The sequence below is a fragment of the Typopeltis vanoorti genome, chromosome 2, assembly GCF_054136105.1.
Source record: "Typopeltis vanoorti isolate ZY-2024b chromosome 2, IOZ_Tvanoo_1.0, whole genome shotgun sequence".
NCBI lineage: Eukaryota > Metazoa > Arthropoda > Arachnida > Uropygi > Thelyphonidae > Typopeltis > Typopeltis vanoorti.
The window spans coordinates 119,855,019-119,873,899 of NC_143550.1; the positions used below are offsets into that span (position 1 = coordinate 119,855,019).

General features: G+C 37.1%; 1 protein-coding gene across 2 annotated transcripts in view; it reads left to right on the plus strand.

The window, feature by feature from the left end:
• The window catches only part of LOC150109381 (ras-related protein Rab-27A-like), a 122,260-nt gene that overhangs the window by 72,505 nt on the left and 30,874 nt on the right, over window positions 1-18,881 (plus strand). For both annotated transcript variants that reach the window (XM_090407795.1, XM_090407796.1), the window contains exons 2-3: window positions 3,923-4,107; window positions 14,587-14,672. In XM_090407795.1, coding sequence (XP_090263921.1) covers window positions 3,940-4,107; window positions 14,587-14,672 — 254 coding nt within the window. In that variant the 5' untranslated portion in view covers window positions 3,923-3,939. The remainder of the gene's footprint in view (window positions 1-3,922; window positions 4,108-14,586; window positions 14,673-18,881) is intronic.

Here is an 18,881-nt window from a genome sequence, read left to right on the forward strand (position 1 = left end):
GAGGACAGAATGTTCCGATTCATAAGGTAGGTGATAAAAATAAGGCTTTGAATTATAGACCAGTCTGTGTATCTAGAGTTGTGGTTATAGTGCTAGAGAGGTTAGTTATGACCAAGATTCAGAATTTGGTTGACAATAGAAAAATACTCTTTGATGGCCAACATGGGCTTGCTAAAGGAAGATTGTGTTTTAGCAATTTGTTTATTTATTATCATAAGGTGACAAATGCATTGGATAAGGGTGATACATACACAGTTATATATTCAGAAGTGATATCCCCACTCATTTACCAATTCAGTCAGTGTATTCAAGTCCTCTTGCAAAGCAATGATATCTGTTCTACTTCTGATAGTTTCCCCAACTTTACATTATCTGCAAACAACTGCATATCACTATTCAGACCTCTCCAAATATCATTTATATAGAAACAGCAATGGACCAAAAACATACCCTTAGGTGTACACCACTAATAACTTTTCTCTTCTCACTCCTCATAGACAACTCATTAATACCTAATCAGATAGTCAATCTTCAATCCAGCACATTAATCTAGACAGTAGATTAGTGTACTGGATTGGAGATTGACTGTTTGATAGGTCAGTTAGTAAGGAAAACAAAAGTGCAGTATCAGCAGAAATTGCAAAACAGGCAAAGGAAAAAACCCTAGTTTTTTAGATATGTGGCAAGTAGAAGGAAAAATGATCACGGTAAGATGATGTTAATGTATGAAAATGGTAGAATGGTAACTACTGCTGAAAACATTGTTGAGGTATTCAGTGATCAATTTATAAGGGTGTTTCATCATGATCAAGGTGGAATCATGAGGAACTTTCATAAGTGTAGAAAACATAGGAGAGGTTGGCTTATTGTGAGTGAGCAGGAGGTATTTGAGGAAATAAATAATCTTGATGTCAGTAAGGTGATACGATTTAATGACATATCACCATGCATCTTAAAGGATTGTTTCAGGGAATTGGCACTAGCATTGACATGCTTAAGAGTCTTACAATTGCACAGGTTCCAAGGGAATGGAAAGAATTTAAAATTGTTTCACTGCCTTATCACCACCTTTATGCAGTGAAACAATTTTACCTTCTTTCCTTGTGGCTTGAAATTATAGGCCAATCTGTATATCTGGAGTTGTGGTGAAGGTACCAGAAAGATTGGTGAGAAGTAGGATACAGAATTGGGTTGAAAACAGCAGTATTCTTTGTGGTTATGAGCATGGATTTGTTAAGGGGCAATCATGTTTTACTAACTTACTTATGTATTATAATAAGGTGATGAATATCTTGGACAGGGAAAATATATATACAGTAGTGTACTTGGATTTTGCAAAAGCTTTTGATAGACTACCACACTACAAACTAATAAATAAATGACGGAAACAGATGGGATTTGATAACAGACTTCTGAGTTGGATCTGTGACTGGCTGTAAGATAGGTATCACAAAGTTGTATATGGAGTGCAGTATCCCGTAAGAGGAAGGTCACTAGTGGTGTTCCGCAGGGGGTCAGTTTTCAGACCATTGTTGTTCAATTTGTATATTAATGATATTTTCATGAGTTCAACTAGTGATATGCAGATGATGCAAAATTGGGGAGAGCAATGCAGTCAAGCTGATGTTTTGTCCTTACAGGAGAACTTGAATAAATTGCATTAATGGGCAAGTAAGTGGAATTGTCAGTTCAATGTTGCAAAGTGTAAGGTTTTGAAATTTGGTAAGCAATGATGGGATTCAGAGTACACACTTGGTGGGGAAACTTTAAAGGAAGTAGAGGAGATGAGAGATCTAGGAGTGGTGGTGGTGGTGGTGGATACGGACCTAAAATTCAGGGGCCACATTGCATGAACAATGATTGCATCGTTGCCATTGCATGGAAAATGGTAACAATGCAGAGGACCCTGACATGCAGAAATAAAGAGGTTACGATGTTATTGTATAAGGCTTCGATCAGGCCTCATATGGATTATTGTGCACAGATCTCGTCGGTAGGTTTTTTATAGTGACGAGGATGTGTTGGAAAGTTCCAGAGAAGATTCACATAGGTAAGTGGTCTTTGGAGGAGTACAAGGACAGATTAACAGAATGTAAATTGCAAAGCCTCATGAATAGGAGGAAGAGGAGGAGGGAGGGATATAATTGAGACATATAAACAAATCAAATGAATGGGCAAATGAATGGGGGTATCAGTTTAATGCAGCAAAATGTAAGGTCTTGAGGTTTGGGAAACATCGATGGGATGCTGCATACTCTATGGGAGGAGTTATACTGGAGGAAGTAGGGGAGACAAGAGATCTGGGGTTGATGATTGATAGAAACCTGAAATTTGGGGGACATATTGCAAAGGTAGTGAAGGTAACGCACAGGATTGCTGCAATAATGAGAAGGTCACTGACCTGCAGTGATAAAATGGTTATCGTTCCGTTGTATAAGTCTCTGATCAGACCACACTTGGACTATTGTTCTCAGATTTGGTCCCCAGGATTTGAAGGGGATAAATTAACTGTGGAAAGGATACAAAGACGGATGACAAAGATGGTTTCAGGACTGTACAAGGATAGTTATGAGGATCGGCTGAGAGAATGTGGACTGCAGAGTTTGGTGGATAGAAGAAGGAGAGGTGATATGATTGAGACTTTTAAACTGTTGAGAGGTGGTTACAGGGTTGACACTGGGGAGTTCTTTCGCTTGGTTGATCAGCGGGAAGGAGTGATGACAAGAGGCCATCCCTGGAAGTTACGAAAGGAAACTGTTAGCAAGAGGGTAAGGAGTGGTTTCTTTGTGTGGAGGGTGGTTGAGCCGTGGAATGCATTGCCTGATGGAGTGGTAGGAGCGAGAACGGTCAGTGAGTTTAAAGAGTGGTATGATAGACTTTGTGTTTCTCAGGGGGGGGGGACCTCCCCTCGATGAGTCTTGACAGACTTTGTCTTAGGAAGGACCTCCCTCGATGAGTCTTTTGACTCCTTGGAGGCCTGAATAATAATAATAATAATAATCAGGGGTTGTTATCATGTTGGTACGGAAGAGGTTTTTCATAGAATGAGAAGGGTGACAGGTAGAACAAGAGGCCATCTCTGGAAACTGTATAAAGAGGGTATGAGCAGAGGAGGATCAAGTTCTTTCCATGGAAAGTGGTGAGTGGAATGCATTGCCTGAGTTTGTTGTGAATGTAGACACATTGAACCATTTAAGGCATGGTTCGATGAGCATTGTCTGCAATGGTGTGTACTTCCCACAATGATTCTCTGACTCCACGAAGGTCAGATGTTAATGATGATAATAATAATAATTAAAGGTGTCTTGTTGATGAAGTGTGTTTGACAATGAGGACCTATCATGATGAATCTTTGACTCTATAGAGATTGAACAATAATAATAAATAGTTTTTTTTTATAAAGAGTGAAATGTATTAAAAGCACTTTGAATACTATCACTTCCCTCTCATCCCAATTATATCTTGCATTTCTGTTTGAAAAATTATGCTCAGCTTCCACCCATTTATGTGAAAAAAGGTGATTCCCTGAGTATACATAAGTTAGTCATTGCTGACTTTTATGAGTGAAAATTTCACTTACATAATTGAGTTTACTTAAGGACCTCCTCTTTGTTTACAATTCGTTTTGACAAGTGCAGAGAAATAAATTGTTCTCACTGTCATAATAATTGATCTATTAATTTAGCTCTTGTGGTATTCTTCTTTTAAAAAGATGCTAATACATGTACGTTACAGAACATCAGTGCTATATTTAACAGTTATGTGGAGAATATAGGATCATAATAGATACCATTATTAGTGTTTATTTATATTATTTGTTTTATCCTTTTAAATGTAAAGATGGATTAATTTTATAAGTCTTTTAACTTCTTGGAAATTTCTGAATAATTGAAGTGATAGATCTGAATATCTATTTTGGCAGGTATTTGATAATCAAGGATGGGTGGTGGTGGTGGTTCAGTTGCAGACTATGATTATCTTATTAAGTTTCTGGCCCTAGGAGACTCTGGAGTAGGAAAAACAAGCTTTCTTTATCAATATACAGATGGAATATTCCATAATAAGTTCATCTCCACTGTTGGAATTGATTTCAGAGAAAAGAGACTTGTAAGTTAATTTAATCATTATAAATTTAAAAAAAAAGTTAAATACATAATTCTGGATTTAGAGAGTTATACACAGATATAAATTTTTATATTTATATCTATTAATCACTATAAATATTACATGTATAATACATAAGATTTTGGAGAAACATTTAATGGGTGGTATAGGGTAAACTTGTTTTTGGTTGAAGGACTTGAAATAGATAGGAAGCTAGTGAAAGAGAGAGAGAGAGAGCATGGAATGGCTGACAAATATCAGATAAGAATTATAATAGAACAATAAAAACTATGTGAATGGAAGGGTTACTAAGGATCCATTTAGACTAGTTTCTGTTTATTGTGTATAGTGAAGGCATAGTGGATACAGTTGCTTTTGATCTTTGTTGGATAAGTTAAGTGTGTTCATTCATTATTTAAAATTTTATATTTCATTAATTTTTAAGTTAAAACTAACAGAATTTCCTTTATTCAATGTTTTTGCCAAGGTAATTGTTTTATGTAAACTACTAAGGATATACCAGAACTTCAGAATGAGAGAGAGAGAATGTGTGTGTGTGTGTGTGTGTGTGTGCACGCGCATGTGAAGTGCAATGATACAGTGCAGAGCTTCATTTTGTAGTAAACATGGCAAATGAAGGTGACCCACAAATGGTGGCTTAGACAGGATCAGATAATAATTCATTAAACTGAGGAGTGAAATGAGCTACTTGGTGCTCATTTCACTCCTCACCTGCCAATCATGATGAAAGGGGAATGAAAGCTAATTAAGGTTAGAAATGAAGGATTAACTCCATCTTTCTTTGGCAAATAGGGAGCATTCCCACTGAGAAAAATAATATACATCTTACTTTGAAAAAATGTCAGTTAGTCTTTCTGGGTACTTCATTGCCCATTAACACACTACCAGTATCTTGCTTTTTGGAGGTCTGAAGGGATTGAAGCCATGTTTGATCTTCAGACTGCAGTTTGCTTGTATTCTTTTTTTTCACTCTTCTGTTATCACATGTAATAACGAGTGATATTCTTCAAGGGCATGCCACGTTTGAGGATACAGCAGCAAATAAATAAGATCATGAAATGCATCTGGTTAGGTGGAAGCTTTCTAACCAGCTAGCATATAAACCTTTTGCCACTTACTCTGTTTGGCCATACATGTAGAGGGTCTTCATGGAAAACTATCAAGGCTGTGCTATGGTCAGGAGACTGCATGCCTATATGTAACATCTGATCAGAGATTCTTGAATAGACATATTCAAGAATCTGTGATCAGATGTTACATGGTCTTACTCTTTAGCTCTTTGCAACACTATGAAATAAAATGTAGATAATTATAATATCACTGCAAATATAAAAAAATCTTCCACAAAAAACAATATAATAAAAAACAGCAAAAGACAAAAAAAAATGCACCATATCCATTTCTCCAATATATGTAGCATAAACATTAACATTAGTGAAGTGTATCACCATTTATAGACAACCAAACTTAATGTACCTAACTAAACCTTAACTTGCAGCTGTAGCACTTTCATAGTGAACTTTCATTTGAAATGTCTGACCCTACATTTCATATAATTCCTTTTGCAACAAAGATAGCATTTTTTACTTGACTCCCACACGTGAAAGGTTGTAAAACCTTTTATGTGAAACTTAAATTGTAAACTTTAAAAAAAAAATCTAAATTATAAAAGCTTATAGATTTTACATTATAGGTTTATCATTATTATTATTGATAGTTTGGGTCTTCCAAGACTCATCATGGAAGACCCAAACTATCAACACAATATCTATTGTACCTCTCCTTGAAGCCATTAACAGACAAAGCACTTAGAACTGAATCACGCAACCCATTCCATTCATTCACCATTCTGCAAAAATCTAGATCTTGTGCTCTTGCTGACCACACTCTTACCCAACTTCCAGGGATGACCTCTTGTTCTGTTCCCTCTAACCAAGTGTTGAAACATTTTCCCTGCATCAATTCTATGAAATCCTTTTTCTTTCGCCTATCAACCAACTTTTGCAGTCCACAATCTATCTATCTATCTATCTATCTATCTCAATGGCTTTAACAGGCCTTTAAGGCCCACAACCCTCTAAGCATGCTTGGATTTTGTAACCGAAATACGAGGATAGAATGGTCATTCCTGTGCCTTGAAGTATTCCTGACTGTATACCTGTGTGTTCGTGGGGGCCAGTTGCCTGCTTGGAGGATGAAAAATGCCAGATAAACTGGCGGAAAAAACCCTGCTGTCCATGCCCAAGACCGGCTAACTTGGCTATGGCTGAGGAATATCCTTCAGCTCCTCACTTCATTGATGGGAATCGAACCTACCTAGGATACTCCTTTCCCAGTCATATGGTTGCAAAGAACAAAGCCACTAGGCTAACCGCGCGTCCGTGCGGTTAGCCTACAGTCCACAATCTACAAACCCTAAATTTATCCACATAAGGAGCATTCCACAGACCACTCACCATCTTTATCAATCACCTCTGGATCCTCTCCACCACTCACTCATTCCCAAGAAATCCAGGATTACTGTGCTCAGGTGACCAGAACTGAGCACAGTAATCAAGATGTAGGCATATCAAAGCTTTATAAAGAGGAATGATAACTTATCTCTGTTTGTTAGTGTATTCTACAATATAAGGTTTAAACCCTATAGTGTAAAACCTATTTATTTTTTTATGTAATCTGGGAAAAAACCTTGTTCTAGACAACATCAAACTTTTTCAAGCTACTTCCAGCCTCCAATAAAAAAGACATTAGTCACACATCTAACTTGGTAATGGATTTTTCCCACCTATGGACATTCACATACATTCATGCCCATAGCAGGGTTAGAACTTACAGCCCTGTTGGTTGGAGAGTGAGTACACTAACCATTCAGCTAACCAGGCTTGCATTTGGTATCTGCTGGTCTGCTGAGAACCAACAATTTGAAACAGTTGTCAGGCCAGTGTAAACCTTTACTCAAAATCACTGTAAAAGGAATTAAGTGACTCATGCTGGAAGTTGTATTATCATCGAACTCAAGCATCAAACTATAGGCCTATCTCTGTGTCAGGTGTTGTGGTTAAGTTGTTGAAGAAGCTTGTGAAAACTAGGATCCAGAGTTGGGTTGACAACAATGGTATAATCTTTGATGGACAGCATGGATTTGCTAAAGGGAGGTCAAGTTTTAGTAATCTACTTACTTATTACAATAAAGTGACTGCTTCCTTGGACAGAGGAGAAGGATACACAGTAATATACTTTGATTTCGCAAAAGCTTTTGATAGAGTACCTCATGATAAGTTGACAGTCAAACTAGAGCAGATGGGGTTGGATATTAGATTAGTGCATTGGATTGGAGACTGGCTATCTGATAGGTATCAACAATTTGTGTATGGGGGTGCAATATCCAGGAAAAGGAAAGTCACTAGTGGAGTGCCTCAGGGGTCTGTTTTAGGGCCATTACTATTTAACTTGTATGTTAATGATATTGGTGAAGATTTGGATGGAGATATTCAGTTGTTTGCAGATGATGCAAAGTTGGGATGAACCATAAAGAGTAGTGAAGATGTTGTGGCCTTGCAAGAAGACTTGAATAAATTGAGTGATTGGGCAAGCAAATGGGGATGTGAGTTCAATGTTGCAAAATGTAAGGTTTTAAGATTTGGAAAACAAAGATGGAATGCAGAATTTATGCTTGGTGAGAATATATTGTTGGAGGTAGAGGAAATAAGAGATCTGGGGGTGATAGTGGATAAGGATCTAAAATTTAGGGGACACATCGCCAAAATTGTAAAGACAACACAAAGACTTCTGGGAATGATGTGGAGGACACTGACATGTAGAAGTAGGGAGATTCTTGTTCCATTGTATAAGGCTTTGATTAGGCCACACATGGACTATTGTGCCCAGATTTGATCAACTGGTTTTCAGAAGGCTGAAGAGATGTTGGAAAGGGTCCAAAGGCGACTGACTAAGGTAGTTTCTGACCTCTGGAATGTCGAGTATGAGAAAAGATTGAAAAGATGTAATTTGCAGAGTCTAGTGGAGAGAAGGAAGAGGGGAGATATGATAGAGACCTACAAGTTGGTAAGGGGTTGTTATAAGATCAATGGTGGAGAAGTTCCACAGAGAATAGTGGGAGATCAGGGGAGAACCAGAGGTCATCCCTGGAAACTGTATAAAGAGTGTGTGAGTAGGGGAATGAGGCAGGTTTTTTTCGTGCAGAGTTGTGAATGATTGGAATGCCTTGCCTAAGAGTGTGGTGTCTGCAAGGAGTTTGAGTGTGTTTAAGACACGGTATGATGAGATGTGTGTGTGTGATAAAAGGTGATGAGTCTTCAACTCCATGAGGTCTTGGGTAATAATAATAATAATAATAATAGTAATTTCTCAATTGTTTTCAAAGTTTATTAAGTTTCAAAAAACTTATTTTCTTTAAAAAACTTTTAAAGTTATTTTCTTCCATCTAAAGGATAGAAAGTAGTATATGGAGGAGCAGAATCCAGGATGAGGCAGGTGACCAGTGGTGTGTGGCTCTGTGCTTGGGCTGTTATCGTTTAATTTGTACATAAATGATATAGGAAATGGCTTGAAGGGAGATATGCATCATCAGCAAAGTTGGGTAGCATAATAAAAAATCAAGCTGATATTGAGAGTTTGCAGGATGATTTAAATAAACTGGCAAAATGGGCAAAAGGTAATGGGTGTCATTTCAATATGGAAAAGTGTGAAGTTATGCATTTTGGGATTAAAAGATTACCAGCTGTGTACTACATTGATGGAACGGTACTCCAAGAGATTGATGAGGCTAGGGACTTAGGGTGTGTTAGTGGATAGGGAGATGAAGTTCAGAGTGCAAATTGCGAAGGTGTCCAAGATCATATAGGAATAATTACTTGGTTATTGAAGAACACGCTAACATCCAGAGATAAAGAGGTTATTATTCCCCTTTATAAGACATTGATACTTCCATATTTTATTATTATTATTATTATTATTATTATTATTATTATTATTATTCAGGTCCCCATGGAGTCAAAAGACTCATTGTGGGAGGTCCTTTCTAAGAAACACGAGTCTATCAAGACTCATCGATGGAGGTCCCTCCTAGGAAATGCATTGACCATTCTCCCTCTCACCACTCCATCAGGCAATGCATTCCATGGTTCAACCACCCTCCATGCAAAGAAACCACTCTTCACTCTCTTTCTCACAGTTTCCTTTCGTAACTTCCAGGGATGGTCCCTTGTCATGACTCCTTCCCGCTGTTCAACCAAGCGAAAGAGCTCCCCAGTGTCAACCCTGTAACACCTCTCAACAGTTTAAAAGTCTCAATCATATCACCCCTCCTTCTTCTATCCACCAAACTCTGCAGTCCACACTCCCTCAGCCAATCCTCATAACTAACATTGTACAGTCCCGACACCATCTTTGTTATCCGCCTTTGTACCCATTCCACAGTTAATTTATCCCGTACAAATCCTGGGGACCAGACCTGAGAACAATAGTCTAATTGTGCTCTGATCAGAGTCTTATAGAACGGAACGATAACCATTTTATCACTGCAGGTCAGTGACCTTCTCATTATTGCAGCAATCCTGTGCGTTACCTTCACTACCTTTGCAATATGTCCCCTAAATTTCAGGTTTTTATCAATCATCAAACCCAGATCCCTTGTCTCTCTTACTTCCTCCAGTTTAACTCCTCCCATAGAGTATGCAGCATCCCATCGATGTGTCCCAAACTTCAAGACTTTACATTTTGCTGCATTAAACTGATATCCCCATTCATTTGCCCATCTATCTAGCTTATTCAAATCCTCTTGCAGGACTACCACATCTGCACTATTACTAATAACCTTTCCCAGCTTTGCAGTATCTGCAAAGAACCGAATATCCCCTTGCACTCCACGGACAATGTCATTGATATAAAGGTTAAGCAATATAGGTCCCAGTACTGAGCCCTGTGGAACCCCCACTTGCAACCTTCTGCCTCTTTGATATTGCTCCACCATACACAACTCTCTGATACCTATCGGACAGCCAATCCTGAATCCAGTTGACCGATCTGACATCCAGACCCATTTGCTGTAACTTGAATATCAGCTTATCATGTGGCGCCCTATCAAATGCCTTTGCTAAGTCTAGGAAAATGGCAGTATTTGCCTTTCCCTCATTTAATGCTCTTGTAACTTTATCATAAAAGGCTAGCATATTGCTAAAACAAGAGCGCCCGTTCACAAATCCATGTTGACTCTCACTGATAACATTACCCTCATCTGCCCAATGCTGTATATGGTCCTTCACTACTTTCTCCAAGATCTTACTAACTACTGATGACACACAAACTGGCCTATAATTAGACACTTCCAGTCTGCTATCGCCCTTATGCAATGGCACTATCTTACCTTCCTTCCATTCTATGGCCTCCTTTCCCACAGCCAGACTTTCATTGAAAAGCCAGGTCAAGGACACTGTCAGTTCCTTAGCACATTCTCTCAAAACTCATGGTGAAATACCATCCAGTCCCACAGCTTTACTAACATCCAGAGTACTCAGTCAGTATGTGGAACATGCTCTCCTCCTGCACCTCTAAACCTCGAACCTGCTCTATCCCTCTAGTATTCAAATTGACTCCTCCAGGATGAAATACTCCAATAAAGTGTTCATTGAACAATTCCACTATGTCCTCTGCATCAGTCACCTCTATTCCCATTTTTATCCCACAATGTCATTCTTCCACAATCATTTCTGCTCCTACTGGCCACATAGCTAAAAAATTCCCTAGGATTTTCCTTGGATCTAAGAGCCAATCTTTTCTCATATTCCAGTTTCATCTTCCTTACCATACTAGTCACTCTTCTGGCCTGTGTCTTATATTCTATGTGCATCTTCTCTTCACCTGTCTCCTTATATCTCTTCCATAGCCTCTTTTTCGGATTACTGTGCTCAAGTCTGGTTCACCTGGATCCCTTGGAGATTGTGGAGAGGGTTCAGAGGAGTGACTAAGTTGGTGAATGATGTAAAAAAAATGCTCCCTACATTGATAGATTGAGAGCTTGTGAATTGCAGAGATTGGTTGATAGGCAGAGAAGGGGGGTATGATAGAAACATTTAAATTACTAAAAGGTTCTTATAAGATTGATGCAGGGGAAATATGTCTATGTATGATAGTGATGGAAGAACAAGAGGTCATCCCTGGAAATTAAGGAAATGTGTGGTTAACAAGGCTGTCAGAACTATATTTTTCGCCTGGAGGGTGATGAATGAGTGGAATGCATTGCCTGACTCAGTTGTGAGTTCTTCGTTTGTAAATGAATTATTATTATTATTATTATTACACGACACCTCCAAGGAGTCCTAAGACTCATCGAGGGAGGGCACCTATTCTACATCTCTCTGTCTCCGTCATCATCTATACCAGCGCCATTACTGCCTACCACCACCACTAGTATTTTCACAGACAATTACAAACATCCATGGTAGGATTTGAACCCACAGCCTTTCGATTAGAGAGTGGATATGCTGACCACTCGGCCGGCCTAATATTGCATTAGCTAATATTGCCGGCCTAATATTATTTCAGAATTCAAGAAGAGATATGATAGATATTGTTTTAATAGTTTGGGTCTCCCACGATGAGTCTACTGACTCCATGGAGATTCCCGTGATAATAATAATAATAATATATTTTGCCTGATTGTTGTAACTGGAAAGAGCATTTGCTGGAACTGAAAATGTCTGGTTACATTAGATATACTTGTTATCCCCTATCCAAATATGAGGATGCTTTCATATTCATTCATGATGATGCTTTCATATTCATATTTATTCATGATGAGGATGCTTTCATATTCCTGTTATCCTAAGGGTGATGCCTTACATGAGCCTTAGACTGGACTAAATTCCAAAGGAGTAGAAAGAGGACAAAATTGTTCTGTTTCATAAATGAGATAATAAGATTGGAGCTTCAAATTATTGGTCAGTATGTGTGTGTGGAGGTGAGGTTAAAATGCTAGAGAGATTAATGAGGACTAAGATTCAGAACTGAATTGATTTGATGGGCAAATGGGTTTACTGAAGGGAGACATGCTTTAGCAATTTGTTGATTACTAAAGTTGATCCAACACAAAGTTGGATCAATTTTGTGTGTTTGATCAATCTGTTTACATGTTACAAGGTAACAAATGAATTGGATAAGGGAATTGTATATAAAGACATTTGATGGATTGATACGTTAAAAAACCAGTAACTAAATTGGAACAGCTGTGTTTGGATAATACAACCTGTGTCCAAAAAGAAACTGAACTTATGTATTGCCACGTGTTGTATCTTTTTGTTGTCGAAAGTGGCAACCTTCATTAGTGTTACGTCAACTGTTTATGACATTTGTTTCATTATATGCCAAATTATAGTGCCAAGAGTGACAGTGTGTTTTGACGAATGATCGGAAAATGAGTTTCAAACAGAGAGGTCTGGTTGACTTTTGTTAAACTTGGTAAAAGTTTTACCGAAATGCATGAAATGCTTCAAAAGCATACGGTGACGAATGCTTATCCTGTACTCAAGTTTTACGAGTGAGTTAAACGATTTCAAAGTGATCATGAGACACTTGATAATGACAAAGCCGGGCCATCCAAAAACTGGACTGAGCGAAGTTAACATCCAAAAAGTGTGTACTTTCATCAAAGTAAACCCAAAATTGTCCATGAGATTGATTGAAGATGAATTGGGGATTCCAAAATCAACTGTGCACAACATTTTGATCAAGAGTTTGGGCCTTTGTAAATTGAATTCGCGATTTGTTCCCCACAAGTTGACCAACGACCAAAAAATGTCGAATTGAACACTGCAAGGACATTAAAACTGCTCATAAAGACTCATACTTCCTTGAAATGATAATTACTGATGACGAAATGTGGTGTTTTGAGTATGAGCCTGAAACAAAGCACCAGAGTGCTTAGTGGAGACCACCAGAAGAGGGGGGCATCTGAAAAAAAGTCACTTGGAGAAGTCAAAAGTAAAGACAATGCTGATTTGTTTGTATGATTTCATGGGCATTATCCATAAAGAATTCATTCCACCTCACCAAACGGTCAATGGTGAGTTTTATCTCGAAGTTTTGAAGTGATTGATAGCGAGAATTCATCACGTACGGTGTGATGCAGGCAGCTGGTCACTTTTGCATGATAATGCACCATCTCATCGTTTGAACATTGTGAGACAGTTTTTTTAGCACAAACCAATTTTGTGTGTTGGATCACTCTCTGTATTCACCTGATTTAGCACCCTGTGACTTCTTTTTCTTCCCCTGACCTTCATTTGCTGATGAAAGGAAAGCGATATGACACCATTGAAAATGTTTAAGCGGCAGTAACCACGACCCTCAACAGTACCCCAAAAAATTATAGAAAACTCTAATGAATTAATTGACCATGCCAAATGCTGTATCGAAGCTGAGGGAGAGTATATTGATTGAAATAAATTATTTGAATAATTATAATTGGCCTGTGTTTTATTTTCTATTAAAAGTTCGGTTTCTTTTTGAACAAAGAATGTAGATTAGTGCATCGAATTGCAGATTGGCTATCTGATAGGTATCAGCAAGTTGTGTATGGGAGAGCATTATCTTGAAAAAGAAAGTCACTAGTGGTATGCCCCAGATCCTGTTTTGCAGCCATTGCTGTTTAGTTTGTATGATACTAAGAAATGATTGGATGGGATGTGCAGTTGTTTGCAGATGATGCAAAGTTGAGAACTGTGAAGTGTACAGCAGATGTTATGGCTTGGTTATTGGACAAGTGAGTGGGGTTACCAGTTCAGTGTTGCAAAATGTAAGGTTTTAAAATTCAGGAAGCAAAGATGGCTGAAGAGAATACAATTGATGGAGAATATATTACAATAGGAGAAGGAAATAAGGATCTGTGGTGATAGTGGGTAAAAACTTAAAATTTAGAAGACATATTGTTAGAATTCTGAGGACATCGCAATGAATTATGAAAATGATGTGGAGAACATCAACATATAGAAGTAAGGAGTTATGGTTCCATTGTTTAAGACCTTGATTGGGCCATATGTGGATTACTGTGCACATATTTGGTCACCTGGTTTTTAAAAGGATGAAGATATATCAGAAAGGGTCCAAAGACAATTGACTAACATGGTTTCTGGTCTCTCTGGAATATTTGGTATGAATAAAGATTGAAGAAATGCACTTTGCAAAGTGTAATGGGGAGGAGGAAGAGGGGAATATGATTAAGACATATGTTATTACTATAATAATAATAATAATAATATGGAAGAGGTTTTTCACAGAATGGGGGGAATAGGAAGGAGAATAAGAGGTCATTCCTAAAAGTTGTATAAGGAAGGTGGGGAGGGGGGGGATGATAAATAGGTTTTTAAGCGGTTTTAATTTTGCAAGTTTAAGTTAAGGATAAACTCATTTATTCCTTAAACTGGTAATTGTTTCTTGCTTATATAGGTGTATCGATCCCAGCATACAGAAGGAATAACTGGTCGAAGTCAAAGGATTCACTTACAACTTTGGGACACTGCTGGTCAAGAAAGGCAAATATAATCCTTTTCATTTATTGCATATGAATTTAATTAAATAAATTTATTGGATAAATTAATTGAATATTGAATTTCACTGAATTCATTTATTAAATGAATGAATGAATAATCATCAACATCATTATCAACATTCCTTAATTTTAGGATACATAACTGTTAAGCACAGGGAAATCATTTGCATCATCATTTCCTGTTATGCTCTCTCTCCAATTATCTAGCTTTAATCTTTAACCTTATGGACAAGCTAGACAATTAGGAGGAGATTTTGATATTGTCCATAAAATAATGGAAAACCAACTATGGTTCTCCATTATTTTATGGAGAACCAACTATGGTTTCTGATCAAATATCTAATTCTCACTTTTCTGTGTGCATCCTCATTACTAAGTATCCACTTAGATATGAAACATAAGAATGATAAATGGTCTGACAATTTGGGACTATGCTGAACAAATTGCATTTTGCATTGTTAAATCATATAGATATGACGGTATAATATGAAATGGCTCATTTTTTTTATGTGAATTCCACTTGTGAATGGTTGTAAGCCTATTGAATTATACATAGCAGATTTCTAGATTACTATGTTTTATCTTTTCAAAAATATTGGAACTGGCATATGGTCAAGTATATCCATAATTGTCATGTATATCATATACTATATCTGATTATTGTTAAAAATATAAAATTAAAAATTAATGAAAAATAAAAGCACAATAAAGGAAAAAATGAGTACCTTTGTATTCTAACTATTGAATATTTGAGAATTGGTTATTTTAAAAAATATACAGCAGTTTTAATCATCATTTATGATTCATTGCTAGGAATGAAACGATTAGCATTTCATAATGAATTCATAGTTACTCTAGGACAGTTACTTAGGTTATGAAAATATAATAATTCATTTATTAAATCAGACTGCTACTTAGTTTTTTCTAGCAAATACTTAGGCTAGCACTCTCTGTAGGTGGGTACTTCCTCAGGAAAGTAGTTATTGACTTTACTTCCGTTGCTTGTGAGGAACAGGAAATGATTAAAAATGTTTGCTTTATTTGTATTTACTATATGTTAATTGTTTCCAAAATTCTTCAATTTCTGTTTGTTTCTAAGATTCTATTAAACTAAAAATACCAATGGATTATAATTACACAGTGAGGAATGTTATTGTAGAATAAGGAATTTTATTATTATTTATTTGTTTTTTTTCGAAGATTACTCTTTAATTATTTAATGTAGTTTTTCTGATTATTTTTTGTAACAGCATATATAGTATTTATAGCACAAGTAATATTCTCTGTTCTCTTGATAGAGTGAGCAGCTGTTTCCTTTTTTTGTTGTTTTATTAGTTTTATGCTATATCTTGTTTTTTGCTTATTACTTTACTCTATGGGGGAGCAATATCTCAGAAGAGGAATATCACTAGTGGTGTGCCTCAGGGATCTGTTTTAGGGCCATTGCTGTTTAACCTGTATATTAATAATATTGGAGAAGTTTTCAATGGGGATATTCAGTTGTTTGCAGATGATGCAAAATTGGGATAAACTGCCAGGAATAGAGAAGATGTTTGGCCTTACAAGAAGACTTGAATAGATTGATCGAATGGATACAGGAGTGGGGTCAGTTCAATGTTGCAAAATGTAAGGTTTTAAAATTTGGGAATCAAAGATGGGATGTAGAATTTATGCTTGGTGGGGTATATCGTTGGAGGTGGGGAAATAAGATATCTTGGGATAATGGTGGATAAGGATCTAAAATTTAGAGAACGCATTGCTAAAATTGTGAGGACAACACAACGAATTCTGGTAATGATGCAGAAGACACTAACTTGTAGAAGTAAGGAGATTCTTGTTCCATTTTATAGGGCCTCGATTAGACTACATATGGAATACTATGCAGAGATTTGGCCATCTGGTTTTCAAAAGGATGAAGAGATGCTGGAAAGAATCCAGAGGTGAATGACTAAGGTAGTTTCTGATCTCTGGAATGTTGAATATGAGGAAGGTTGAGAAGATGCAATTTACAGAGTCTAGTGGATAGGAGGTGATATGATAGAGATTGTACGAGTTGGTAAGGGATTGTTATAGGATCAACGTTGAAGAGATTTTTCATAAAATGGTGGGGGGGGGGAAATCAGGGGAGAATGAGATCATTTGATTTGATAGGTTGCTGCATGACAAGTTGATATTTAAATTGTAACAGACTGGTTAAAATATATGGTTAGTGAGTTGGATTAGTAGTTCACTATCTAACAAATATCAGAATCATATAGAAGTACAGTAGTATCAAGGAGGAAGAAGGTTTTCAAGTGGAGAGGGAGTTAAGTCTCATTATTAAAGCAATTACTGTTCGACTTTCAGTTAATGATATTATTATTAACATCAGACCTCCATAGATTCAAAAGATTCATCACAGGATATTCACACTCTCATGCAAAAAGATCATTGAACCTGCCTTAAATCCATTCATAGTGTCTGCACTCATCACATTTTCAAGCAACACATTCCACTCACCAATCACTTTCCATTCAAAGAACCTACTTTTGGCTCCCTTGCTCAGGCCCTCCTTATATAGCTTCCAGGAATGATCTCTTGTTCTACATTTGTTTCCCTCTACTCTATGAAAAGTCTCCTCCACATTAATCTGGTAACAACTCCTCACCAATTATATGTCTCAATCATAATCTCCTCTCCTTCTTCTATTCCCTAAGCTCTGCAAGTTGCATTCCTTTAGTCTGTCGTAATATCCCATATTCCATAGACTGGACACAGAGTCAACTTTCTTTGGGTTCTTTCTAACATATTCTGGTCCCATTGAATATTCAGGTGACCAAATCTGCATACAGTAGCCTGTATATGGCCTCATACAAGGGAACCATGGCTTCTTTTCTTCAGCAGGTCATGGTCCTCCTCATCATTATCATAATCCATTGTAATGTTCTTACAATTTTAGGAATGTGATCCCTTAAACTTTGAGTCTCTGCCCACCATCCATCACTTCCAGATGTCTCATCTCTTCCACCTCCTTCAAAATTTTTCCATTACTTGTATACTCTGCATCCCAGCCTTGCTGACCAGTCACTTGCCCACTCACATAGTTTATTGACAAATGTGAGTGGAGAACTTTGCATCATTGGTATAAAGAGCTGTATATCTCCAGTCAAGCTCCTCTCATATCATTAACACACAAGTTAAACAATAATGGACCAAGAACAGATACTTATCCACTCAATAGCCTCTTATCTGATCCCATCCACTTCATTTGGTTACTAGCATGTCATGTAGCACTCTATCAAAGGCTTTTTGAAAAATCCAAGTTACCACTGTATGTGCATTTCCCTTATCCAGTGAATTAATTACCTTGTTGTAATACATAAGCAGATTGCTAAAACAGGATTCATCCCCCCCTCTAACGAATTGATGCTGATCATCATAGAAAATACTGCTATTATTAATTTTTCCCACTTTTTCACTCCTTTAGGACTCACCCCTGGGCAAAGGAGGGAGTCCTAAATGAGTTCTTCATGATAAACAGGTGTGCAAGGGTGCTGTTAATTCCCTAGAGCATAGATGCCGAACCTATGGCACGCATGCCAAAGGTGGCACGTCAACGATTTACAGGTGGTATCCTTTTATATGCTTATAAATAATTCAGCCTTTTTTTTTTTTTTAATTGATACAATATGTGCAAGTTAAATTTTGTTTTATGCCAGAGAGCAGCTATGAAGATGTGCATATGATTGGTGCAGTATTAACGAAAGGTCTCATGATTCAAAGACAAAGGCAACCAACAATTGTTGAGTTGAAATGCTAACTCTCTTCAACCGAATTTCATAACATGTGAAACTGTCATAACAATATTCACTATATACAGGTAACCCTCGTATAACATGATACTTATACACTCAGTTTCAATATAAGAAGGGTTACTACAAACTATAGTAACCCTTTATCTTTTCATATATTTTTCAATGTGCAACTTAAAAATCAAATTTTATCTTCGTTAAATTTGTGTCTGCCCGTATCGCCATGTAGTTATAAGAAGAGAATTTATATTACGAAAAATACCCTTTACCATGCATGTATGTCAATTGTTTACCGTATAAAGTACAGTATTCATTGTTGAAAATTGTCTTCGTTTTCTGCCAGGAAAGTGCATTAAAAATCATAAGTGTGTTAATCTCAAGCTGAGCACTTTAGTTTTTGT